At 36.2% G+C, this 26,688-nt stretch overlaps 1 protein-coding gene across 1 annotated transcript; it reads left to right on the top strand.

The window, feature by feature from the left end:
* The first annotated feature begins 3,618 nt into the window (after nucleotides 1-3,618).
* Nucleotides 3,619-23,684, top strand: smek1 (SMEK homolog 1, suppressor of mek1 (Dictyostelium)). Its single transcript, XM_073816556.1, has 15 exons — nucleotides 3,619-4,654; nucleotides 4,740-4,795; nucleotides 6,937-7,035; nucleotides 7,124-7,741; nucleotides 10,184-10,261; nucleotides 10,350-10,466; nucleotides 12,208-12,324; nucleotides 12,398-12,529; nucleotides 12,628-12,730; nucleotides 12,879-13,037; nucleotides 16,716-16,885; nucleotides 16,996-17,138; nucleotides 18,414-18,604; nucleotides 18,724-18,935; nucleotides 22,459-23,684. Exons 1-15 carry the CDS (start codon nucleotides 4,513-4,515, stop codon nucleotides 22,576-22,578), a joined length of 2,457 nt encoding a protein of 818 aa, XP_073672657.1. The 5' UTR covers nucleotides 3,619-4,512; the 3' UTR covers nucleotides 22,579-23,684.
* Nucleotides 23,685-26,688: the final 3,004 nt, after the last annotated feature.

The following is a 26,688-nucleotide window of genomic DNA, read 5'->3' as shown; positions in this document are numbered from 1 at the left end:
CCCTCGCAATTTAGCGTCCTCAATGTCTTGAGATCATGCTGACCAAGTTTGGTGACAATCCTATAGAAATCCTGGGAGGAGTACGTTAAATTCCAGAGCATGCGCTTTTTAAACAGCCCTAAATATCTCACTTCCTGTTGCGTGGAGCCCATGATATAGAGTACAAAAGTTGTTCAGCTCGATGAGTTCTATATGTGTACCGAGTTTCATATCAATACGTGCAAGTATGTGTGCGCAGTACATCAAGTTTTCAAACTGTGTTCCAGGGGGCGCTGTAGAGGCCCTGAACCACGCCCGGGTCCCAGCCTCTGTGGCGTCCGAACGACGGCAGATTCCAACGTGTGTGCAAATTTTCAAGAGTTTTTGTGTATGTTAAGGCCCCCAAAAGTGCCCCAACGGTTGAAAAAAAATAAAAATAAAAAAACAAAAAAAAACAAATAAGAATCCTTAGAAGAACAATAGGGCCTTCGCCCTTTTGGGCTCGGGCCCTAACTAAATTAATTCAGACACCTTTAACATTTCTCACATAATCAGTTTATTCACTATAGTTCAGTAAATGGTAATAAAATGTAACACCTTTCTTTGTCAGAACAAAGTGATACTAAACATTCATGAGCTATTTCCTTGGACATTTGCATGTGTGAAGGGTAAGTGACTGTGTGCTTGTTTTAATATGCTTCTATTTATTTGTTAGAAAATTTTAGTTCAGTTAATTTATTTTATGATGCTTCACAATTTGTATCCTGACCATGACTAAAAATGTGATTTTTGACCTTAGCAAGTCCTTTGTTAAGCAAAGTGGAAAGTTTCAGTCTAAAAGGAGGTGGTGTTTTCTGAAACAAATGCGAATAACAATTATGACCGGCCTGTTTTTCAGCTCTCAGCAGCACGCTGTATTGTGGTATGAATGTCCTGTTTATCAGCTACACTGTTAATCGTTCAGATAAGAACTTGCTGAACAAATTCTCCTCTGAAATACTCAACTCATACCAACTTGTGAGGAAGTGCATGCATTTTGTTTATGACAGGTACTGGGTAACTAAGGAAACAGCTGGGCACAAAACTCTGAACACAATAATACTAGATACAAGTGTAAGATAAAACCACATCATTTACTGTTTTGTAACAGATTTGCAATTTAAACCCAAATGGAATGGCTAGTCTAACTTGATGTGTTCTTCTTAGCCCAATTTCTGCATTGGGAAACCGTTTAGTGACTAATATATACAGTCAATCCAAAAATTATTCAGACAGCAGATGTAATTTTTATTATTTTTTTTTACTGGTGGGTGCAGCACACTATACTGCCCTCCAAAGGCAAAGTGCAGTAACTACGCCAACACTGAAACTGAGAAAAATGCCTTTAAAGTTTTTACGCCAAATAGTCAAACATGTTGACACTCTTGTTTCTCTGGGACAAAATTGAACCAGGAGACTTTGCCACAAGACAAAACAGTTGTCACAAAGTCATTTTAAGCCTGAACTCAATTTTGAACAAATGCGTAGTTACTGCGCTTTGCCTTTGGAGGGCAGTATAGTTCATTTATGTAAGTGAGGATAGCACAATAAAGTGAACTATGACATATTATACCCCAAAATTCTTCATTCTTTGCTTAAGTGTTTTTTCTTTAATTGCTATAATGTGACCTTTTTACACCACAGACTGAACAAAATTAAGCATCGCTTGATAATTGGTCAACAAAGTATTGATAGTTGTATAATTATTGCCATACTAACAGCTGTCTGAGTTTTTGGTTGATTGTAATCCATTACATACATTTCTATCAAAGTTACCTGACATTATCAAGATGAATTAGATCTGACACTGTTTAACTCTTGAGTTCTTGCCATATTTTAATACAGTTTTCTAAACTACAGCAATAAACTGTGATAATGTGAGAAATGTTGAAGGTGTCTGAATAAATTTTGGTTTGACTGTATATGCAATTATTTTCTTTAGGGAAGACTTTGGTTGAGCTCTCTCAAATATTTATATATTTATTTTTTAGAAAAAAGGAAGTGAGATCCATCCCTAAACCATTAATGGCGTTAAAGCAGATTTGAAAAATAAAATCTAATACAAATATGAATGAATGAATCATTTAAAATACAATAGGTTGCATTTAGTAAACATAAGGTGAATTTTCATTCCATGCTGACTTTAACCTTTTCAGGTCATTTTGCAAATGTTAACATGGTAGATGGGCCTTTACTGTTAACAGAGCCTGAATTCAGAATCACTGATCCTGTACCACATAGCAACAAGCAACAACATAGCAACCACATAACAATGCCCTTGTGACACCAACACTTTAACATTTGTGGTGACAAAGTTTGAACAGATGAGCAAAACTAAAATTGTAGTTAGAAAGATTAGTAAATCATTTTTACAGTTATATAATCTACACTACCAGTCAAAAGTTTTTGAACAGTAAGATGTTTAATGTTTTTTAAAGAAGTCTCTCACCAAGCCTGCATTTATTTGATCCAAAGTACAGCAAAATAAATTTTTAAATATTTTACTATTTAAAATAACTTAAAAATTTGAATATATTTTAAAATATTATTTATTCCTGATTTCAAAGCCTAATTTTTAGCATCACTACTCTAGTCACATGATCCATCAGAAAGTATTGTAATATTCTGATTTGCTGCTAAAAAAACATTTTTTATTATTACTAAGTTGAAAACAACTGAGTTGAAGTTTTAGCTGAGTAGAAAGTTAAGAACAGCATTCATCTGAAATAGAAATCTTTGTAACATTACAAATGTCTTTATCATCACTGTTGATCAATTTAAAGCATCCTTGCTAAATAAAAGTATTAATTTCTATATTTATGCTTTCTATAAAGTATACTGACTCCAAGCTTTGAACGCTTAGTGTATAATGTTACAAAAGCTTATTTCAGATAAACGCTGATCTTTGGATCTTTCTATTCATCAAAGAATCCTGAACAAAATGTACTCAGTTGTTTTAAATATTGATAATACTAACAATAATAGTCAAAAATGTTTCTTAAACAGAAAATCATGATATCTGAAGGATCATGGGACACTGAAGACATTGATCACAGGAATAAACTACATTTTAAAGCATATTCACATAGAAAGCAGTTTACAATTTTACCGTACTTTGGATATAAATGCAAATAAACGCAGGCTTGGTGAGCAAACTTCTTTAAAAAAAAACCTTCTGAACCTTGGTCATGGACATGGTTGGCCACACTGGCTATGACATTATAGGGACTTTGTTGATTTGGTTAACCATGTTCCAAAGGTGAGTCTAGATTGGTTGATCAAAATAGGTTTGTATGGGCTAGGTGCCCAGCAGAGACTGTTAAGTGACTGAAATTAATAGAACTACAATTTACTGTGGCACAAAATAAACAGTATGAAGTTTATTCTCTTTAGGCGCTATCTAGCAGTCATTCGTTCACGAAGCCGCGCGTGTTCACGCTTACTTTCAATCTCATTCTCATTCCTCTCCATGTCCCTTTCCTTTTCACCAGCAGTGAGTGTTTGGGTGTTACGAAACACCAGTGTGTCTGCGCTGGCCATTTTGGCGCACTGTGTCTTTAAACTGTGGCGGCGGCCCTGCGCCTGCAGCACAGGAAACCCCGTAGCGGCTTTCTGAGGGGACCCAAGATGGCCGAATCTTCACAGTGGGGCTAATAATTACTTTTCGTCAAGACGCTGCTATTTCATGGTGCTCGACGGTCGCGCTGGCCATTCGCCGTCCCGGAAAGTGAAACGAGCGAGTCTATTCGATTAGTTACATCGGGGAATGTTTATCTGTGCGTGAAGAGACTGGCTGGTCCATCCGCGGCCCTTAGCCAGAATATGGCGGAATACTTGGAGAAAATATAGCTTAGCTTATTATGAACGTGCCGCTTTATACACGACCCTTCCCGCCTTTTCACCGACCGCGCGCGAGTATAATAATCAAATAGCGTTATCGGTACGTCTTTGGAGTTCATTCGGTCGCGTTTCGAACATTTCTGGTTTAAAATGACTCGCGGGAGGAGATAGCCTGCTAGCTGAGGCGCTAGCTACGCTAACCCCGTTTGACTGAATTAGTCGCAGCGTTAGCATAGCCTAGCTAGCTTAAAGTAAAGGGGCACGGAGGAAAATAAACACATTCTGCGTTCGTGCTCTGGCTGCATGCTTTTAAACTCATTCCTCACCGTTTCACGCCCTTTAGAAACGGAGAAGCGTTTTTCGTGATTTCCGTTTGTAAAAGTTCAAAATATAGAGTATGTTGTGGAGAGTCTCGGCTGCACACAGCAGCTAGCTGACCATCGCTAGACTGGTCAGAATTATTCTTCTGGACTGCATAAGTTTACTGTGATAGACCCCACAACAACACACTGCATCAGCTTCGCGACAGCTTGCCAGTGAATGCCATACATTTCAGCTTGAAGTTGACAGCAGATTCTGTTGCACCTTGCAAGCCGAGGACGTTGCGATTTATTGAATCAAGGGCAAAAGCCTGTTTGAGAGTTACTTGCAAGGATGACTGACACTCGTAGACGAGTAAAAGTGTACACTCTGAATGAGGACCGCCAGTGGGATGATCGGGGGACGGGACATGTGTCATCCGCCTACGTGGAGAGGCTGAAAGGCATGTCTCTCTTGGTGCGCGCCGAAAGTGATGGTAGGTTTCAAAACATTACAGAGATGATGTACAGGGCCACTTTTCCTTGACTGTGCAAGTAAGATGTGCCCGTTCTTTAAAACAGGGTCACTGCTGCTGGAGTCCAAAATCAACCCTAACACCGCCTATCAGAAACAGCAGGTGCGTTTGAAATGTTGTGACATGTCTTTGTTGACAGCTCATCAGTTCTTTTGTGAACGTAATTCATAATTATGTGTGAATTAATGTCTCGGTTAAAGGTCAAGTACACATTTATCTTATATAGATGCAAGACATCATAGGTGAGTTGGGAGAAATATTAAATTGTAGATCTCACCACACTTCCAGAGTTGGTTATTCACAGTAGAATAACACTGTAAAGCCTGGCATATGAAATTATAGTCAGAAAAGTCGAAATGTGAACCTGAACCACAAAACCAGTCATTAGATTTATACATCATAAATAAATAAGCTTTCAATTGATGTATGGTTTGTTGGGATAGGACAATATTTGGTTGAGATACAACGGTTTGAAAATCTGGAATCTGATTCTCAAATATTGAGAAAATCGCCTTCAAAGGTGTCCAAATGAAGTTCTTAGCAATGATTATTACTAATAAAAACATACGTTTTGATATATTTACTGTAGGAGATTTACAAAATATCTTCATAGAACATGATCTTTACTTAATATCCTAATGATTTTTGACATAAAAGAAAAATCGATAATTTTGACCCATGCTATGTATTTTTTATTATTATTGCTACAAATATACCCATGGTACTTGAGACTGGTTTTGTGATCCAGGGTCACAATTGTTTAATAGAATGGTAATATTTTAAACCTTTAGGCAAAGTATTAAAAAAATTTAAAGTTTGCTTTTTGTTGGTTTCATCAAGCATTTGTGGCTCTTATGGAATATAAAGTTTAGGATGAAATAAACCTCATCAGTTTTTGCACAATTTGCTGCTGATGTTATTTATACAACATTATTTATATGGACAAAAAGTAGATGCAGTTTTGATAGCTTGTAATGTAAATCAATGAAATATTTGTAACCCTATAGCAGACTGCTTGCATAAATGTATATAAATATCAGTTTTCACTCTGTTTTGTAATAAAATGTCATCTTAAAAGGATATTTAAATGCTTAGTTTGATCAAAATTCTATGTTTTTGTTTATGGGATGCAAAACATAAACATAATTAACATGGTTTTTCATGGTTATTAAATTATGTGTGGGTAATAAAGTAAATAATCAGTAAATTTGCCTCAGGTGAGTAAATGTTCCTCTTGAAATATTACTTAAAAATACAATTGTTATGTTTACTTTTAAAAAGACATTCAAAAGACATGAAGGTGAAGGTCAACATTTCTAGAATTGTACTAAAAGGCTTTTTTCTTACTAAAAAGTATAAACTTTCGTTCAGGCAGCATGTACAGTAGTAAATTGTGTACAACAGGTTTTACAGTTTTGATCATTTAGCTAATTTACCAAATATGATACAGTAGGCTTTAAAGGGTTAAGAGAGTTGTTTTGTATCATGGATATTTTGAAATGTTATATTTAAATATGCAAGTGATCAATTAATTAAACATGCACTCATTTGCATATATTTTCAAAACAGAAATATGAATATTGAAGCTGGATGAAGTGAAATAAAATAAGCACTTATGTGACTCAGGTCCGCAAAACCAGTCTTTAGTAGGACGGGTATATTTGTAGTGAAAATACATTGTATGGGTCAAAATTATCGATTTTTCTTTTATGCTAAAAATCATTAGGATATTAAGTAAAGATCATGTTCCATTAAGATATTTAGTAATTTCATACCATAATTATATATATACCAAATCTACCAAAAAAAATTGATTAGTAATAGGCATTGCTCAAAACTTTATTTGGACTATTTTAAAAGCAATTTTCTTGATAATTAGATTTATTTATTTTTTATTTTCTTTGCACTCTCAGATTACAGATTTTCTAATAGATCTATCTCAGTCAAATATTGCCTATCCTAACAAACCATACATCAAAGCTTATTTGTTTCAGCTTTTAGCTGATGTATAAATCTCAATTTAAAAAAAACTGACCCTTATGTCTGGTTTTGTGGTCTAGGGTCACAAATTTGTATTTTTCTGCTAAAGATGTAATGGAAGCAAAATAGCCCAAAAATTTAAAATAGACTTTTGCATGAACAAACAATGTTTTTTTTTGCCTGTAGTGTCTCTGTATGACTGTGCTTGTGTATCACATGCTCTTTTGACATTTGGTGATGTAATTTGTGTTTTGTCTTTGAAGGACACATTAATAGTATGGTCCGAGGCTGAAAACTATGACCTGGCTCTCAGCTTCCAGGAAAAGGCTGGTTGCGATGAGATCTGGGAGAAAATATGTCAGGTGATTATGTCAGTGATGCACATCTATAGAATGTTCTGTCTGTTGGTGTAGTGCTTCATTCTGAAGTCCTTTGTTTTTGCATCTACAGGTCCAGGGAAAGGACCCCTCTGTAGACATCACCCAGGAGCTGATAGATGAGTCTGAAGAGGAGCGTTTTGATGACATGTCCTCTCCCGGTCTCGAACTTCCGCCATGCGAGCTCTCCCGACTGGAGGAAGTTGCCGAGCTGGTGGCGTCATCCTTACCTTCTCCGTTACGGCGGGAAAAACTAGCCCTGGCGCTGGAGAATGAGGGCTACATCCGCAAACTGCTGGAGCTGTTCCGAGTGTGCGAGGACTTGGAGAACCGCGAAGGCCTGCATCACCTCTACGACATCATCAAAGGCATTTTCCTCCTCAACCGCACCGCGCTTTTCGAAGTCATGTTCTCCGAAGAATGCATCATGGATGTGATCGGATGTCTGGAGTTCGATCCGTCGCTACCCCAGCCACGGCGGCATCGAGAGTTCCTCACCACCACGGCACGGTTTAAAGAGGTCATTCCCATTTCAGACCCGGAGCTGCGGCAGAAGATTCACCAGACATACCGGGTGCAGTATATTCAGGACATGGTGCTGCCCACCCCTTCCGTCTTTGAAGAAAACATGCTCTCCACCCTGCACTCCTTCATCTTCTTCAACAAAGTGGAGATTGTTGGCATGCTGCAGGTGGGTTTTCATACTCAACCGTGTATATGTGAGCAGTTGTGAACTTTGTACACTGGCGGTTGAGTTGAAATGCCTAAACTAGGTGAGGGAAGCTATAGATTAACTCACAGGTAACGTATAGACAATGTACCAGCATCACCTCTCTCAAATTCATTGCAAATGCAGTGAATATGTTTGCATGTTTGTGATGCGGGTACTAATATGTAACCCTGGACCAAAAAACCAGTCGTAAGGGTCAATTTTTAAAAAAAATTGAGATTGATACATCATCTGAAAGCTGAATAAATAAGCTTTCCATTTGTTAGGATATGACATTATTTGGCTGAGATACAACTATTTGAAAATCTAGAATCTGAGGGTGCAAAAAAATCAAAATACTGAGAAAATCCCCTTTAATGTTGTCCCAATGATGTTCTTAGATATGCATATAACTAATAAAAAATTAAGTTTTGATATATATTTACAGTAGGAAATTTACAGAATATCTTTATGGAACATGATCTTTACTTAATATCCTAGTGATTTTTGGTATAAAGGAAAAATCGATAATTTTGACTCATACAATGTATTTTTGGCTATTGCTACAAATATACCTGTGCTACTACTGGTTTTGTGGTCCAGGGTCACATATTTCCTGGTTTGCATTACCATCTCATTGCTCTTGATGGGATGCACATGGTGGGCTGTACTTTGGTTCTTTTTTTAAAGGTCATACATATGTTTTCCACAATAAATGGACTGGAGATGTAGATAACAGATTTAAAGATAACCGTGCTTACTGCTTTTCCAGATGTACATGCATGCATTTTATCATTTAGTAGAAAATCGACAACCGTATCTGCCTCTCTGACGAGTTTCAAGGGTGCGTTTGAAATCTTTTCATCATTAAGTTAGATTTTACTTTAGTTGTGTCTAAGTTGTGAAATGGTTTGATACGTGCTTCTCACCTAAGCCTTACAGTGGAATTGTTTGATACTGGGATTGGAGGTAGGGGAGGGGGCTTGTTGCCATGGAAACAGCACCATCATGTTCTTTAGAGCCATATCATGTGATGTCACAAACGCTTGGCAGGCGTGCTGGATGATTATTTTCTCCAACCTCCAGACAGCTTCGGTTCAGTATGGTTGTTTGTCCATCTTTGCAGATGAATATGCTTGTTATGGCACAATAATGTTTTAATATTACTATATCCCCATCTCATATGTTTGAATAAACCAACCATATATCCTAAAAGCTTTTTCTTATGATTGTCTGAGCAGCAATTAGGTGTACTTTCCCATGACAGCGTAATCGCAAACAGTGTTTTGATTCACTTGACTGGTTCCCCTTTTTTTGAGGTGTAATCTTTTATGTCCGTGACAAGCTGATGCAGTAAAATACAGTATCAGTCACATGTCTAACCTTGGTGGCGATGTGCATTTATCAAATATGTGTCACCCTCATTCGGCTGGAGGTCAAGTAATGTTGCAAAACCATTTTAAGCCTCTCTGTGATTTACAGCTTTATGGTGAGCTCAGTTGACATTAGGATAATGTATATAGGCAACTATAAATGAACATTTATCAAGAACCAGGTTCATTAAGCCAAATCTGGCTAAACAGAATTATTTATGGTTGCATTTCACACGGTGTGCTGCATGGATGCATCATGCATTGTATATAGCAAGAGTTTAAATTAGCGTGAATACTGGCTAAATTTTTTTTTATATTTTTAGTGCTGTCAAACGATTAATCGCATCCAAAGTAAAATTTGTTTACATTATGTGTGTGAACTGTGTATGCATTGATATATTTAATATATATATTGTTTATATATTCATAATACATATACACCATACACACACATATGTGACCCTGGACCACAAAACCGGTCATAATGGTTGTTTGAAATTGACATTTATACATCACCTGAAAGCTGTATAAATAAGATTTCCATTGATGTATGGTTTGTTAGGAGAATATTTGGCTAAGAAATCTGAGGGTGCAAAAAAAAATTAAAATATAGAGAAAATTGCTTTTAAAATGTTCCAAATGAAGTTCTTAGCAATACATGTTACTAATCAAAAATTAAGTTTTGATATATTTATGGTAGGAAATTTACAAAATATCTTCATGGAACATGATCTATACTTAATATCCTAATGATTTTTGGTGTAAAAGATAAATTGATCATTTTGACCCATACAATGTATTTTTGGTTATTGCTACAAAAATTGCCTGTGCTACGTAAGACTGGTTTTGTGGTCCAGGGTCACATATGTTATGTAAACATGAACTTTGGATGTGATTTAATCGTGAGTAATCATTTGACGGCACTACATTTATAGTGTGCAATTGTATCCATATGTACATTTTCATTTGTTTTAAAGTATTTGTAAGCTAGTTTTTTATGTATTAAACTGATATAACAAGAGCTCTCTATTTCTTATGCTTTTATTTTCAGGATGATGAGAAGTTTTTGACTGAGCTCTTTGCACAGCTAACTGATGAAGCCACAGATGACGACAAACGGCATGAGCTGGTATGAAGCAGCATTACTAATGGCTGTGTTAACCCTCCTACTCAAAACAGTGGATACAAACAAATTTGTTATTGTTTGTCACATTCAGGTGAATTTCCTGAAGGAGTTCTGTGCGTTCTCACAAACGTTACAACCACAGAACAGAGACGCTTTCTTCAAAACGCTGTCCAACATGGGTATCCTGCCAGCGCTGGAAGTTATTCTTGTAAGACATACTTGCTATTTCAAAGAACAGATTTGCTGTTGGGTGTCAGTAAATTTGGTGGTATCTTTTTGTGGTTTTAACATCTTTAGTAGGGCTGTCAATTATTCTGATGATTAATCGAGTAATCAGATAAATTATAATACATTTTTTTTGTAATGAAAATAGACCTAAGTAAACAATAGCCCATAAAAATACTTAAGATACATATATATATAATAGCAGTAATTAGTTCAAATAAAGTATCAAAAGCAAGTAATCATGGTTTTATTGGAAAACTCATAAAACACAATGTATTATAAACAATAGAGCATACATTACGCATTATGACAAATGACTGAAGAGGGAATCAACAGCCTGACAATTGTTTTTACACTTTACTGCGTGATCTAAACTTTCTTTAATATTGACTGAACAACATTTAAAGGAGTAGTACTCACCGTCTTGTCGTCCAAGATGTTCATGTCTTTCTTTCTTCAGTCGTAAAGAAATGATGTTTTTTGAGGAAAACATTTCAGGATTTCTTTACATATAATATACTTCTATGGTGCCCCCGAGTTTGAACTTCCAAAATGCAGTTTAAATGCAGCTTCAAAGGGCTCTAAATGATCCCAGCCGAGGAAGAAGGGTCTTATCTAGCGAAACGATCGGTCATTTTCTAAAAACATTAACAATTTGTATACTTTTTTAATCTACACAGAGTACACACAAAGCTAGACAAGACGAGCATTTCAGGTTAAAAAGTATATAAATTGTAATTTTTTTTTTTAGAAAATAACCCATCGTTTTGCTAGATAAGACCCTTCTTTCCTCGGCTGTGATCGTTTAGAGCCATTTGAAGCTGCATTTTGGAAGATCAAACTCGGGGGCATCATAGAAGTCAAACATAATTTCTCAAACATAATTTTCTTACAACTAAAGAAAGAAAGACATGAACATCTTGGATGACAAGGGGGTGAGTACATTATCTGTAAACTTCTGTTCTGAAAGTGAACTACTCCTTTAATTCTCTGGATATATCAGTATTATCAATATCGTGGTATCGCGATAGTAAATCTTGATATCGTGGTCACATGACGATATGAAACTAGGTTTTCCAGGCAAAAAGTGCAGTTTTTTAAATATATTTAAACTTCTTCTTTTTCTATCATAAAATGTCTTTAAAGTTGTGTTTTGGGCCATTATGCTTTGCCTCAGTATCTGTCAAACGAACCATAAACGAAAGCACAATATGACTTGATCCCTTCATCAAGTCGCTGCGTATTGCAAAGTGATGCACACTTCAATCAGGCGATGAGCTTGTGATCTGATGTTTTCCGCAGTTCAGAGTGGCTCAGTTCATAATAAATGCAATGAACCTGTTTATTGCATGTGCTGTGAGCTTAGTGCGCATCTGGGAACGCAACGGCCACCAGTTGCGATCATTTGTGAATTCGTGCTTTATGATTTTTAAATGGGTTTAATATGTCATGCAGCCTTGGAAAACGTTCTAATAATGCTTTTAATGGATTATCATCTGTGGAATGCGCCACTTCTGGTATTTTGCCGGTTACTCTGCACAGGCAAAATGCATCTAATTGAATCAAGGTATCGTGACAGCCCTAATCTATAGTATTGTATTTTATGGAGCATAGGTACATCTACTACATTTGTAACTGTCTCTAACTATCTTCAACTTTGTTCTCAATGAAGATCATAACTCTAGCTTGCTGTATGTATAAATGATGTGTGCATTGTGTTAAAGGGCATGGATGATGTTCAGGTGCGTGGAGCAGCCACTGATATCTTCTCCTACCTGGTGGAGTACAACCCCTCCATGGTGCGAGAGTTTGTTATGCAGGAGTCTCAGCAGAATGATGACGTAAGTCACACCCACTGACTCTTGTGATCCTTCCAGCTGTCTGTTTTCCTCACCACTTGTCTCTATTTTACAGGACATTCTGTTGATAAATCTGATCATTGAGCATATGATCTGTGACACGGATCCAGAGTTGGGTGGAGCCGTACAGCTAATGGGGTTGCTGAGGACGCTAGTGGACCCGGAGAACATGCTGGCAACTGCTAATGTAAGACATGTTTTAATATGATTATATTTTTGATGCATTGTGCCACACTTTCATGGTCTTAGTTTCTTTAATTTCTTTAACTGTTTGATTCCCCGCAGAAAACAGAGAAGACAGAGTTCTTGAGTTTCTTCTATAAGCATTGCATGCATGTGCTCTCTGCTCCACTTCTTGCCAACACCACAGAAGAAAAACCCAGCAAAGGTAATAGATTTTTTTTTTGCAAGCTTGTAGGATGCATGCAGACTGAATGTGTAGGCAGCCTTTTTGAATCATTTCTCAATTGACATTTTGCATACCTATTTAAAGATGTGACCTCAGCAGACTTCTCACTGTTTGTTTGTCTCGTCAGATGATTTCCAGACGTGTCAGCTGCTGGCTCTGATCGTAGAGCTGCTCACTTTCTGCGTGGAGCATCACACGTATCACATAAAGAACTACATCATCAACAAAGACATCCTCCGCAGAGTACTGGTGCTCACTGCATCTCAACATGCTTTCTTAGCCTTATGTGAGTATATGCACGCACGCACACACACACACATTCACATTTGAAACTGATATTCAGCAGGAAATATTGTAGGGTAGGATTTTTGTTTTCGTCCATTGTGATTTTATTGGATTGTAGAAAAAGTGGCAATGATAGTACTGGTCAATATTTTTCTCATACCAGTATTAGTAGAAAAGATTACTTTTTTCAGAAGCTTTTTGTTTTCATGCACTGTTGCGTTTTGAAGAAGAAAATCAGGGACGTTATGAATGTAAATGGGGTTAATTGTTTTAATTGCTAACAGATTGAAAGTAAGGGATTTTTTTTATGCTTGTCTGGTTGAGCCAGTAGCTCAGATTTCTAATTGCCCTGCCAACATTCTCATTGTGTTCTCATAGATTTAAATTGATTTCAATGTTTACTTTTATATTTAAATTTGATAGGTTTGCATTTCTCTGTGTATTTTATTTATTTATATATTTATTTATTTTAATTAAATGTTTTTCAGTATAAATTTGTAAAGACTGATTTTTATTCCATTCTTAAATTATCAAGGTCTTGAGATTTTGTGCTCAGATCAAACTATTTTTGTATTATTTCTATTTTCTATTATTTCTTATTTCTATTTTTAGCTTTTATTAATATTTTAAATTGTTTTTTTTTTATTTTCAGTTTACTTTAGTTTAATTTTTTGTAGAACTTTTGTTATGAATTTGTCATTGTTTTAGTTTGATTTTTAAAAAGTTTATTTTCAGTTTTAGTTTTCAGTTAGTTATTTAAGTACATTATCTTAAAGTCCCCATGAGATCAAAATTTAAGTTTGTTTTTTTTTTGCTTTTTTTGGTATGAATATGTTAGACTTAAGGTTATCTATAACCTAGTGTGCTCTGCTCCAAAACAATGACAGCATTCGCATTTACAACATATAAGCATTCAAAACTTAGTCTCTAACTTCCTTCCTATAGACGTTTTTCCTGAACACGGAAGTAAGTCCGACTCTTAACTGAAAGAATGCTTTGCATTTCCGGTCTGCATTGTTTCTAGTCAAATTAGGGTATATTCCGAGTAGGGCTGCACGATATTGGGAAAATATGCGATGTTGTTGAATATTGCGATAACGATATTTCTTGCGATATTTATTTTTAAAATTATTATTATTATTTTTATTATTATTGTCTATTTTTTATCATTTATATATGTAATGATTATACTAAAATAAACAGGTAAAAGATATTCTTCTGTCATCCGAATTAAATCTAACTTAATAGAAAATATGAGTACATCAACAAGATGTTTATTTTCTCTATAGGTAGAGCCATTAAAATTGGAGATAACCACTGCATTTTTAAAGAATCTACTACAGTATAAATAAAAAATAAACGACCCAGTTCTTTCTTAGTCATTTAGACAATAAATGCAGCCATAATCAAAGTAGGCTACTGTTTCAAGGTAAGGTAAGGTAAACGTTATTGTCCCTCGCAGGGAAATTTGTCTTGGGCCCATCACCCATGCTGTAATCAATTGACAGACAAACAAAGCACACCAATAACAATACAAATAACACAACAATAAATAGATAAATACATAACCCCAATAAAAATAAATAAATAAAAATAAAATTTTACAGCTCCATACTACAATTATTTAACCACTTTATAGACACAGTGATGAATGAATTTTTAAATCTATTCATTCTACAATAAGGAACTCTAAACCTCCTCCCTGAAGGCAACAACTCATATTCTGTGTACAAAATGTATGTTGAATCACAAACAATCTTATTAGCTTGTCTTAGAGTAGCCTTTTCATAGTCTGCAGTGATGTCTGTTCTTTATTCAAAGCGCAAATAGAGACCGAATTTTTGAAGCATGATACAGTTATAGACAACTACAAAACTTAATATATAGCCCACATATTAATAACAGCCTAAATATGTTATATAGCCTAATTTGCGCGCATTGTGGGTTCGCTCTCTAAACACGGGGTATTAACATTGTATTTGAATACGCGTGCGCGTGTTACTTTCGGTTTCGTTTTAACGACCGCGCGAAACTCTCAGCAGTGCATAGCGTCCATTCTACAATACAATAGATTACTTTAACAAAACCTTGTCTTGAAAGTGGCAGGACACAAACGGGATTTTGAAAAAAGCGTGTCCCCACAGTGGAAATTATGCCTATGAGTGAGCGGTCCTCTGCAGCTGAGTTATCATTTGATTTGAATGTGTGCCGCGTTGAACAGTAGCCTCTATTAAGACTGAGGCGGCAGAATTGTATTTGACAGAATGTGCGCGCTCTAACACGAAATATAGATTGTGTGGACCTTTTAACTGTCCACAGTAAAACATCGTCATATCACACACACCTAATTGCAATGCAGTTTGTGCAGATCCGGAACAGGATAGTTGAGAGAAAAAAACAGCCGGTTCCTAGTTCAGCGGAGCGCAGTGTCAATGACAGGGAGTGACTGACGGCTAATATCTCAAAAGTTAATTAAAGGGAATAATATAAAGATTAAGTTTAAATGGTTATGTAATGTTGGAGAGAAAGGTGAACCTGTCACACTGCAGCTCACAGCAGTCTGTGCAGTAGTTAGCCTAGCGAAAGTTTTGTAAAGAAATGAAACCAATTAAATGCCATTTATCGCAACTCTCTGCGATACCAATATTGCGTAGACTGTTATCGCGATAACAATAATTATTCGATATATCGTGCAGCCCTAATTCCGAGCTAATAAACTAATGTTAAACATATTAAAATGTTTTTAAAAAGCACATGGCTCCATAGCGCCATCGCTTGGCAATGTCGCAATGACCGTCATTTGTCAGTGCCTCACTTTAATGAGTGTGTAGATGACACGAAGCAGCGGACGTTAGCTACATTAAAAACAGATGGACGCTATTTGAATGGGTTCCTATGGAAACCAGAACAGAAAGGCATTCAATCTGACGTTAGAATTCGTAATGGCGGCGCTCATCATTTACTCTGGAAAAAGGTCTATATGGATCAATGATTTTGATGACATCACCCTGCACTTCAGCTTCTTATTAAACTTTGTCTAATCAAATGATTTATAGAATCCAAAGCGTCCCACCCCCTGCACTATAAGTACCTGCTAAAGCTGTGGCAGAAATTGGTGACTTGTTCACAAAAAAAGTATTTTCTGTATGGTAAATGGCACATAGTGCACTATATAGGGTATAGAGAACAATTCAGACAGTGTAAATATGCTTCCCATCGGGCAGAAAGAAGTCTGGTTTCACAGTCTGCTCTGGTCCAGAGACATGATGGCATGGAGTGGATTATATACGCAAGTTGCCACAAACCATAAAAGTATTGGAGCCATCTGAATTCTACATAGAGTTCTATATTGTATAGATAATTAGGACTGGACAAATGACAGACATGGGGAGTAATTACTCGCCATCATCACAACATTCAAACCGCATAATCTGTAACACCGAACACTCAGCGATGCTAATCCATTTCTACTGTGAATTGCTTTGTTGATAATGATTACTGTTACACTTATTTCAACACATGCCAAGAAATTCTGCATTCAGGACCAGCAGCATTATTAACAAGCACTAATTTATTTTGGATAAGGACCAAGCATGCAGTACTACCCTGCTGACAGACATCAATTATGGCTTGGCTGTTAAATCTCTCTGTACCTTTCGCTCTCGTTTCTCTCGTCCAGGTGCTTTGCGTTTCATGAGGAAAATCATTGGCCTGAAGGACGAGTTTTATAACCGATACATAATGAGGAACTTCCTGTTTGAGCCAGTGGTCAAAGCTTTCCTCAACAATGGATCCAGATACAACCTCATCAACTCAGCCATTATAGAGATGTTTGAGTATGTCAGAGTGGTGAGTACATTTATCAAAGCATCATATCTCATAATGCTGCTCTTGAAAACACTGTTATGAACACTGATATGTTGTTTATTTTGTGTGTAATTGCTGTGTTTTGTGTGTAGGAGGATGTGAAGTCCCTGACGGCTCATATCATTGAGAACTACTGGAAGGCCCTGGAGGACGTGGACTATGTTCAGACGTTTAAGGGACTGAAGCTTCGATATGAACAGCAGAGAGAAAGACAGGACAACCCAAAACTTGACAGGTTGGTAGTCATTGCATTGTTATATGGATCCTGAAATTAAGTGAAATCACTATTTAGGGATGCTGTTTTAAGTTATATATTTTTAGCCAAAGAGATGCTTTAAAGCTGCCTTTGTGGTTTGCAGCCAAAATAAAAGCCTTATGGTTTAATGTTTGACAACCATAATATATGAACCTGGACTACAAAACCAGTCATAAGTAGCCCAGGTATATTTGTAATAATAGCCAACAATACATTGTATGGGTCAAAATTATCGATTTTTCTTTTATGCCAAAAATCAGTAGGATATTAAGTAAAGATCATATTTCATGAAGATATTTTGTAAATTTCCTACCAGAAATATATCAAAACCTAATTTTTGTTTAGTGATATGCATTGCTAAGAACTTTAAAGGCGATTTTCTCAATATTTTGATTTTGTAATTTTTTTTTTTTTTTGCACCCTCAGATTCCAGATTTCAAATAGTCCCGGACAAATATTGTCCTATCCTAACAAACCATGCATTAACTGAAAGCTTATTTGTTCAGCTTTTAGATGTTGTATGAAACTCAATTAAAAAAAAAAAATTACCTTATGATTGGTTTTGTGGTCCAGGGTCACATATTACCATTTTAATGTTGTGCCCTAAAATAAAATTAATATATTATTATTAAGCTAGGTATCTTTTAAAAAATGTGATGTGTCACCAGGAAAAGTCATATTTTTTTATCTCATATTGCAGTGAAAAATCTTTTATACAAATTAATCTTGTTATAATGATTTTAGTATATTGATAATTGTGTATTGATAATTTGTTTCTTTTAAAATATCTGCCATAAATATAGCAGTAGATGCTGGTATCGTAATAAAAACAAATTAGTACTATTATTATTGCTACTAATACTTATTTTATTACTTCTTGTTAGTATTACTATAGTAATTTTCTTATTTGATTTTTAATTTAACGATTTTCTTAAAATACAAATAAAAAAATTATGTCTTAAAATACTTGGTAATTACTACATTTTAACAGTGCAGTAGAATCACAATAATATTACTTGATCTGTTTTTTTTTTTTAAATAACTGAAATGATAAATTATTACTTTTTTTATTGTTTTTTTTATTGCTGTGCTCCTACTGAGAGCTTTGCATCCTAATCTCCTTTTTCAACCCTAAAAAGTTTGCTATGCCGTCTATTACAATTCCATTTTTCGGAATGGAATTTCTTTGGCATGTAATAGTTATTTTTAAGTGGATGTACCTTTTAAAAAATATATTTTCGTGTTTGTCTCCAGTATGCGGTCGATTCTAAGAAATCACCGCTTTCGCCGGGATGCACGGACGCTGGAAGACGAAGAGGAGATGTGGTTTAACACAGATGAGGAAGACTTGGAGGATGGTGAAGCTGTGGTGCCACCCTCAGATAAGATGAAGAGTGATGAGGACCTGATGGATCCTATCAGCAAGTTCATGGAGAGGAAGAAACGTACGTTACTGCTATATGCAGGCAGCATAATGTTGATGATCACCTACTATTTGATTACAAAAATGTCATTGTGTTTTGATTGTTCACTTGTTTTTTTTCTTCTTCTTTATTTTCCCAAGTAAAAGATTCAGAAGAGAAGGAGGTGCTGACAGGGAAGGCAAGCCTCTCAGGACGACAGAGCCCCAGTTTTAAACTCTCCTTCTCCAGCTCCCCAAAGCCCAGTCTGTCCTCTCCCCCAACCGCATCCCTCCACCCTGGTTCACCTGGTTCTCCAAGTTCTCCCGGGACAGGAGCCCGGAGCTCCCCCCCTACGGCAGCTGTCACCACTAAGGTAATCACGCAGATTTCAACAATGTTCTAAAGGTTGGGACACCGTCTTGTCGGGCCGTCGACCAGTGTACTGGCAGGCTAGTTTGTTTGGTGTGTTCCACACATCGGCGGCAGTTTGCGAACGTTATGAAAACAAATAAGTAAATGAAGGTGGCACAAACAGAAGGCTGTTCTAATGTTAAGTGATCTTACCAAAGTATTCTAATATGTGAATATTTTCATAACATGAGCCACTTAAAATGAAATGATCAACATAATTGATATTCAAAATGGTAAGAAAGTGCTGCTTTGTTTACGTTTTTGTTTACGTTTATCTGCATATATCTCAAATATCCTTGTTTTGTTTTTTCCTTTTGAAGGACGAATATATACTAGGGATGTAGCGATATCAAAATCTCATGTGATAATATCACAACATAAAGTCCAGGATACAATATTTATTGCGATTTATTATAAAAAAAGTTAAATAATTCCATCTAATATACTTTGAGAGTTCAAATTAAAAGCTCCATCCCATGTTCTAAACGAAGAAAGTCTGTGAATTGGCTTGTACCTGAACTTTAAAGGGGACTCAACCCTCTTTTTATTTCTGATATACTGTCTCAGTCTAAATTACATGCACACTGGTGTTTTAGAATATTATAATAACAGCAACAACGGCAGTAATAGCCATATATTGTAAAAAAAAAATTGCACTGTAAAATAAATGAAAATTACAATTTCATAGGTATGTTATTGTTACTTTACACTAGGGCTGTACAATTAATCAAAATTCAGTTTCTATTTCGATTTTGGCTTTAAACGATCATGAAAATACAGTAATCGAGATGAAATGATTATTGCACCCCATTCCGCCCCCTTTCCAGTGGTGCGCTTTCGCTCCTCCTCTATAAAAGCCTAATTTCACATGCAAATCAGCAAAATCATGTAACGTGACTTTCAGAAAACGGGACGTGCTTGATTTATTAATGTTTCTTTGATGTTCTTTGACGGAGCAGAAAACGACATGTCAAGTTATGTTTTAGCTCAAGGTACGCACCTAAACGGTCAAATACATGCAAAAATATTTCAAAATGAGGTGCTCTGTGATTATTCTTGGAAACCCTTGTCAGTTAAATGATCATAAACAGTTGAAAATTAAAATGCGTGTGTAACAGTATATTGGATCCGTTACAGTCAAACAATTACATTCAATTTCTATAGGCTTAGACTACTTTAGACTTGCATAAACGTATTCAGTATCTTTTTTCTTTAAAATTAATCACTAATTTAAAGTTTTGCACCCAGTCATAATCGTGATTACAATATTGACCAAAGTAATCGTGATTATGATTGCAAATTCTTTCCTAATTTTTACATTTGAAAGAGATATTTTGAATTTAGACTGCATTTAGACCACTAGCTGTCAATTCATACCACACTTTTAAGCTTTTATTTTGAAGTAAAACTCCAGCTTCAGTAAAAACTGCCACAAATATAAAGCATAACTGGTGGCTGTTGCATTCCCGAACGCACAGTAAACTCCACAGCACATGCCGTTCTGAGTCGTGGAAAACACTGGATCTCAGGGCTCTAGACTAACTTTTTGCGCTGGTTGCACTGGTGCGCCTAACTTTTTTTCTTAGGTGCACCAGCACAAAAGTTAGGTGCACCCAAATTTTCAACCGCATCACATTTAACACCGCAGTTTTACAAGTTCACTTTTTTTTTTTTATTATTTATTATTATTTTTTAATCCCTGTCCATATAGGCAATATTGACTTGTAAATGATTAACTAACAATCTGGTCAATATAAAGTTCTTTATTTGAAGCACAATTCTACAAGAAAGGCAACTTACTGAAAAAGTGTTGGTGCTTAAAGTGCTGTACTGAGCTGAAATTTAAACTTAAAAAATTTCAAGATAATTAACTAAAAAGAAAATCTAAATTAAGTGTTTTAAGGGCTTCAAACTGAACACCTCATGGCTTGATCATGCAACATCATTGCTGTACGTTGGGTTTACGTTCAAGCCATTTTTCTTCATAAGAATCAGTGTTCCCCCTAGGTTTCCAGCTTTTTTTGGGGGGGGGGGGGGGCATATTTTTTTCCCGGTACTTTACCCTACTTGGTGTAATAATGAAAACATTTCAGTGAAAAAATAAGTCAAACTCTCTATTTTAACATTTTGAACAATAGGGCTTTACAATCTTTTTTTTTTTTTTTTTTTTAGAAATTCTTGTTTTAATTTTTCACATAATCAAATGAAAGCATAAACATTTATTTATTTTTAATCAAATGAAAAATAAACCTTTTTAATTTTTGGCAAACATATATATGATTTATAAATAGGAATATATAAACACATTATACTGTACAATAGTAATACAGGACTAATATTGTTCTGTTTCATGTTAAACCATACTTTTATTTTGACAGGTTGCCGTGAAGTTTCTGTGTGTACATTGGAGATTGTACGTTGGAGATTGAATTTATCTGTTCATGTGAGATGCAAATGCCAAAAATTAGCGGGAGCGTCACGCGTGCTTCAGTAGCCTACGCGTGTAGTAAAAAAAATACACGTCTCCACCATTAATACATAGAGGCAAACGGAACATGCAGGATTCATATTAAACGGTCTTTTTGCCTTTCAGTTTTCACAGACACTAGTCCATATCGCGATTTGAATTAAGTGACAGACCAACTTTTGATATATCAATCCAAAAGTCGACGTATTACGTGGCATCCGCGCCATAGTAAATTCGGTTTTTATGAATGGAGTCCGCGATCCAGTCCGTGTTTTTGCGGAGGAGGCGTTGTAAACGCTTGACCATGTAGAGACAGCCTGACTGCATCACATGCATTTTCAAACGTACACACACGTACATGAATATCTGGACCACGGCCAATCAGAGGGGGCGCGGGATCTGTCCTTCATCTCTGATTGCTTTAGACCACGATATGGGTCTAATGTGTGTCTGTTGTTGAGCAACAGGGAGACTTTAAGAGTGACGGAGTTTCGTTTTTTTCCCGCTCGAACGGCTGGTCGCACCGGTGCAACCTTTGATTTTTTTTAGTCGCACCATTGAGAAATTAGGTCGCACGTGCGACCAAATTGGTCGCACTCTAGAGCCCTGTGAACTGATCGCTTGAACAAAGTATGCGCTTTGCTTTGAAACATGCAGCGAAAACAGACTTGATGAAGGGATTAAGCCATATTGTGCTTTTGGTTTTAGTTGGTTTGACAGATACTGTGCCAAAACATAATGGCCCTAAACATAAAAAAAAAAACTTTAAAGACTTTTTATGTTAGAATAAGAAGTTTAAATTTATTTTAAAAACTACACTTTTTGCCCGGAAGACTTATCTTGTTTCATATAGTCATGTGACAACGATAATATCGAGACAGTAAGTTTGCAGTCACCTGTACTACACTATTTGTTTTTGTAGGAGCTATGTCTTTGAAGGCGCCTTGGTGTGTCCCGGCCTTAAAATTGTCTTTCGTCCCAGTTACTTGTTTTTGACAACATCTCACTCCTGTTCCAGGGAGGTCTGGTGGGGTTGGTGGACTACCCCGACGACGACGAAGAGGACGAGGATGAGGAAGACGCAGACAGTAAAGAAGAAAGTCCTCCGCTGTCCAAGAAGTCCAAGCTGAGCTCCTAAAGCACTCCCTCGTCAATCAGCACAGTCATGCTCAAAGGGAGCTTCATCCAGAGACTATTGCAGCGCTCAGCCTAGAACTCAAAACTGAAACAAAATGAATGAATACACAAATGAATGGATAAATGAACGAATGCAGCCCCCCGCAGGAGTCCAAGGGGCGCCATGTGAGGAACGGAGAAAGGGAGAGCAAGAGAGGGAGAAGATTCGGTCACAGAGCGAAAAAGGTGAATGTCTCCACGTGGAGTTTGTCCAAGTGCCAATCTGCAAGAAACGGAGAGAGAGAGACTCGTGAAACGGACAGAGAGATCGAAGACAAAGAGATAAAACTGTGGTCTGGACAAAGAATCATAAAAAGGATTTAATAAGAAATTAATTTCGACAAAGCTAAAAGTACTGGGGGGTTAAAAAAAAAGACCTCACACACAGTCAGTCGGTCACTCACAGACACTCAAACTGTTGCCCCACAGAGCGTCCCAGGCTTTGGACCAGGACACACTGCCCCCCCTCTCAGGGAAGGACCTCACATGACCCGAACTGGGCCAGCCAATCCACAACCACCACTCACCTTTGCTGACTCCATCTCCATTTCCTTCTCTCCTTCCTCTCAACCCGTTTTTTTTTTTCTGTTGCTCTTTTTTTTCCCTTCCTTTTTTCCTTTTGTTTTTGAGTTTCTAGGGCCAGACGGGACACTAGGGAGCAAAGAAGTCTGGGTCGTCATTGTTTAAGATGTCACCGTTGTTCTCGTGGCTCAGCGGAAGTTCTTCCTCTTTCAAAGCCAGCAGTTCCCTCCTTTTTCTTATTCTGTTGTTCTCCTCTCTCATTTTTTTAAAATGACATAAGAGACCTGCCTTTAAATGTTCAGGACGTTTTCAGCCGCACTTGAACAGGTTTTTAAAACCTCAGTGGGGGGAGATAGTTTTACCCTTTTTTTGCCCTTCAAAACTGCAGATTTTTTGGAAAATTTGTAAGCCCGTCTTGATTAAAGATTGAGTGGAACTCTAGATGTGATCGGTTTTTGTCATATCTTCATTTTCTTTTCTTTTCCATGAGTGTACTCTTAGTTGTTCGGTATATTTGGGACCATTAAAAAGATCTTTGCTGTAGTAGATCTCTCACGGTTGTGCTGGTTCCCTGTATCATGTCAACTGTGCTGACATTCTGTCTTTTGAAATGGGATTTCATCACTGAAATCATCCTCCTGTCTGCTCGTCTCAATACGTCAGTGGAAAGTCCTGCCTCCGCTGACAGAGGCTTTCTAAACAACCTGCACACAATTAAAGATAAGTTTTTATTTTCTGAAATATCATTTGTTTCCCTTTGTACTTGAGAACCACGAGAATGGAGCAGTCGTGCACTAGAGGGCGTCCTTCATCTTTATTGCCAAGCAAAAATTAGAGCCAAAAGAGACAGAAAGCAACTTTCACCAACGGTCAAAAGTTTGGAATAACAATCTAGTTATTTAATCAAAAATACAGTGAAAATGGTGATTATTGTAAAATATTACTACAATTTAACAGTTTTCTGTTCTAATGTATTTTCAAATGTAATTCATTCCTGTGATGCAAAGCTGAATCTTTAGCATCTTTTACTATAGTCTTCAGTGTCAAATGATCCCTCAGAAATGATCTAATATGCTGATTTGTTGTTCAATTATTGTTGGTGCTTAATAATTAAAGCACCAACAAATCAGCATATTAAAATGATTTCTCATGTGACACTGAAGACTTCAGTAATAAAGCTGAAAATTCAGCTTAGGCATCACAGGAATAAATTACATTTTAAAATATACTAAAACAGAAAATTGTTTGAAATTATAATATTTCACAATATTATTTAACTGTATCTTTGTTTAAATAAATGTTGATCATAAATGTGACCCTGTACCACAAATTTTTTTTAATAAATAAGCTTTTCATTGATGCATGGTTTGTTAGAATAGACCAATATTTGGCCAAGATACAGCTATTTGAAAATCTGGAATCTGAGGGTTCAAAAAAATCAAAATATTGAGAAAATCGCCTTTAAAGTTGTTTTTAGATATTTACGGTAGGAAATTTACAAAATATAATGGAACATGATTTTTACTTAATATCCTAATGATTTTTTGCATAATTTTGACCCATACAATGTATTTTGGGCTATTGCTATAACTAAACCCGTGCTACTTAAGACTTGTGGTCCAGGGTCACAAATATTTTTTTTTTAAAGTGTTAATAAAAATCAAACTTTTGAGTCTATGTAATTCATATAACATGCTGTAAAACGTTTAAGGCATTCCCCTTTGAACAAATCAGTCCTTGTCTCTTGTAGCTCTCCTCTATGATTTCAAACATATGTTGTTCCACCTCATCTCTTCTCATCATTGCCTGAATGCAATATGTCTCATCTTTGGAGCGCTTATGCTCGCATAAGCAACACGCACCTGCCAGCGTCCTGGCACTGACATGCCTTTTAATTAGAAATTTAACCATGACAAATCAAGCCACACAAATGCTCTTAGAGTGCAGCTCATCTCCATCCGCCGCCAGTCAAATGCAAGATCTGCTGGCAGTTCCTCAAAGGAGACACCGTGCCAGCATCACCGCACGGGCTGAAGTGTCTCCCTCATCGTGTGTGGTGGTCTGCGCACATTAAAGCTGTGTTTTATTTATTTGTTGGGGATTATTGGTCCTTTCCATTGGCATGTGGCAGTGCCAGTGCGCATGGAGCCGTGAGGATGCCAGTGGAGAGTTTCTACAGATGTGCCTTTTGATGTCAAGCCACCCAGCTACTGAGCGATTCAGGTCAGATCAGGATCTTTGGAAATAGTATGCAAACTATCAAGAAACGGGTTGATGGTTTAACTGATTTGTTTTGACTATGCTTGGTGAAAAGACTGGCTTAAACCAGTATGGTGCTGTCCAGGAGAACCAGCATGGTCTTTCTTGTGAATCTGGCTGACCTGGTTAACTAATGGTTTGTAAGAAACCTAAGCAAGTCAATAGTCTGGTTAAACAAATTCCATGCGGTATACTTGGATTCAATGCATACTTTTAAGGCTATATACACTACCAGTCAAAAGTTTTTGAACAGTACGATATTTAATGTTTTTTTAAGAATTCTCTTCTGCTCAACAAGCCTGCATTTATTTGATTCAAAGTACAGCAAAAACAGTCAAATTTTGAAGTATTTGTACTATTTAAAATAACTTTTTTTTATTTGAATATTTTTGAAAAAAGTCACATGATCCATCAGAAATCATTCTAATATTCTGATTTGCTGCTCAAAAAACATTTATTGTTATGTTGAAACCGCTGAGTAGAATTTTTTCAGGTGATGATAAATCACTTTTTAATAAATTTAAAGCATTTTTGTCCACCTCTCCCAAAACATAAATAAAAAATTATACTGACTCCAAGCTTTTGAATGATAGTGTATAATGTTTCAAAAGTTTTTTATTTCACATAAATGCTGGATCTTTGTATTCGTCAAAGAATTATGAAAATGTACTCAGCTGTTAAATATTGATGATAATAATAATAATAAAAATGTTCCTTGAACAGCAAATCAGCATATTAGAATGATTTCTGAAGGATCATGTGACACTGAAGACTGGAGTCTGATGCTGAAAATTTCACTTTAATCACAGGAATAAATTGTATTTGAAAATATATTTAAATAGAAAACAGTTATTTAAAAAAAATATTTTTTCTGTACTTTGGTTAAAAAAAGCAGGCTTGGTGAGCAGAAGAAACATCTGACTGTTCAAAAACTTTTGACTGGTAGTGTATATGTTCAAAAGATTAGGGTCTATTTATTTGTAAATAATTTTTGACAGTGAAGACATATATATATATATATATACACACACACACACACACACACACACACACACACACACACACACACACACACACACACACATACTATTTAACATAACATAACATTTATATTTTTAAATAAATGCTATTCCTTTAAACTATTGAGCAATAATAAGACAACAGAAACACAACACTGAAAGCTTCTGTTTATTGATGGCATGGCACACCAGTCATTTAAAAGCACTTTAGCCACAGTGAGTGTGTGTGTGTGTTGAGAGGACAGCCCTTGCCATAGGCATCTTGCTTTCAT

The sequence above is a fragment of the Garra rufa genome, chromosome 13 (assembly GCF_049309525.1).
Source record: "Garra rufa chromosome 13, GarRuf1.0, whole genome shotgun sequence".
NCBI classification, from domain to species: domain Eukaryota; kingdom Metazoa; phylum Chordata; class Actinopteri; order Cypriniformes; family Cyprinidae; genus Garra; species Garra rufa.
Note: the sequence above shows the minus strand (reverse complement) of the source record. Positions and strands in the feature narration are given on the sequence as shown.

What these genes read in the sequence shown, in the direction of transcription:
- smek1 (XM_073816556.1), top strand. Translation starts at nt 4,513, where the DNA reads ATGACTGACACTCGTAGACGAGTAAAAGTGTACACTCTGAATGAGGAC. An exon ending in CCGCCTATCAGAAACAGCAG is followed by an intron (nt 4,796 to 6,936) that starts GTGCGTTTGAAA and finishes TTGTCTTTGAAG; the next exon opens with GACACATTAATAGTATGGTC. An exon ending in CGGCAGCTGTCACCACTAAG is followed by an intron (nt 18,936 to 22,458) that starts GTAATCACGCAG and finishes CTCCTGTTCCAG; the next exon opens with GGAGGTCTGGTGGGGTTGGT.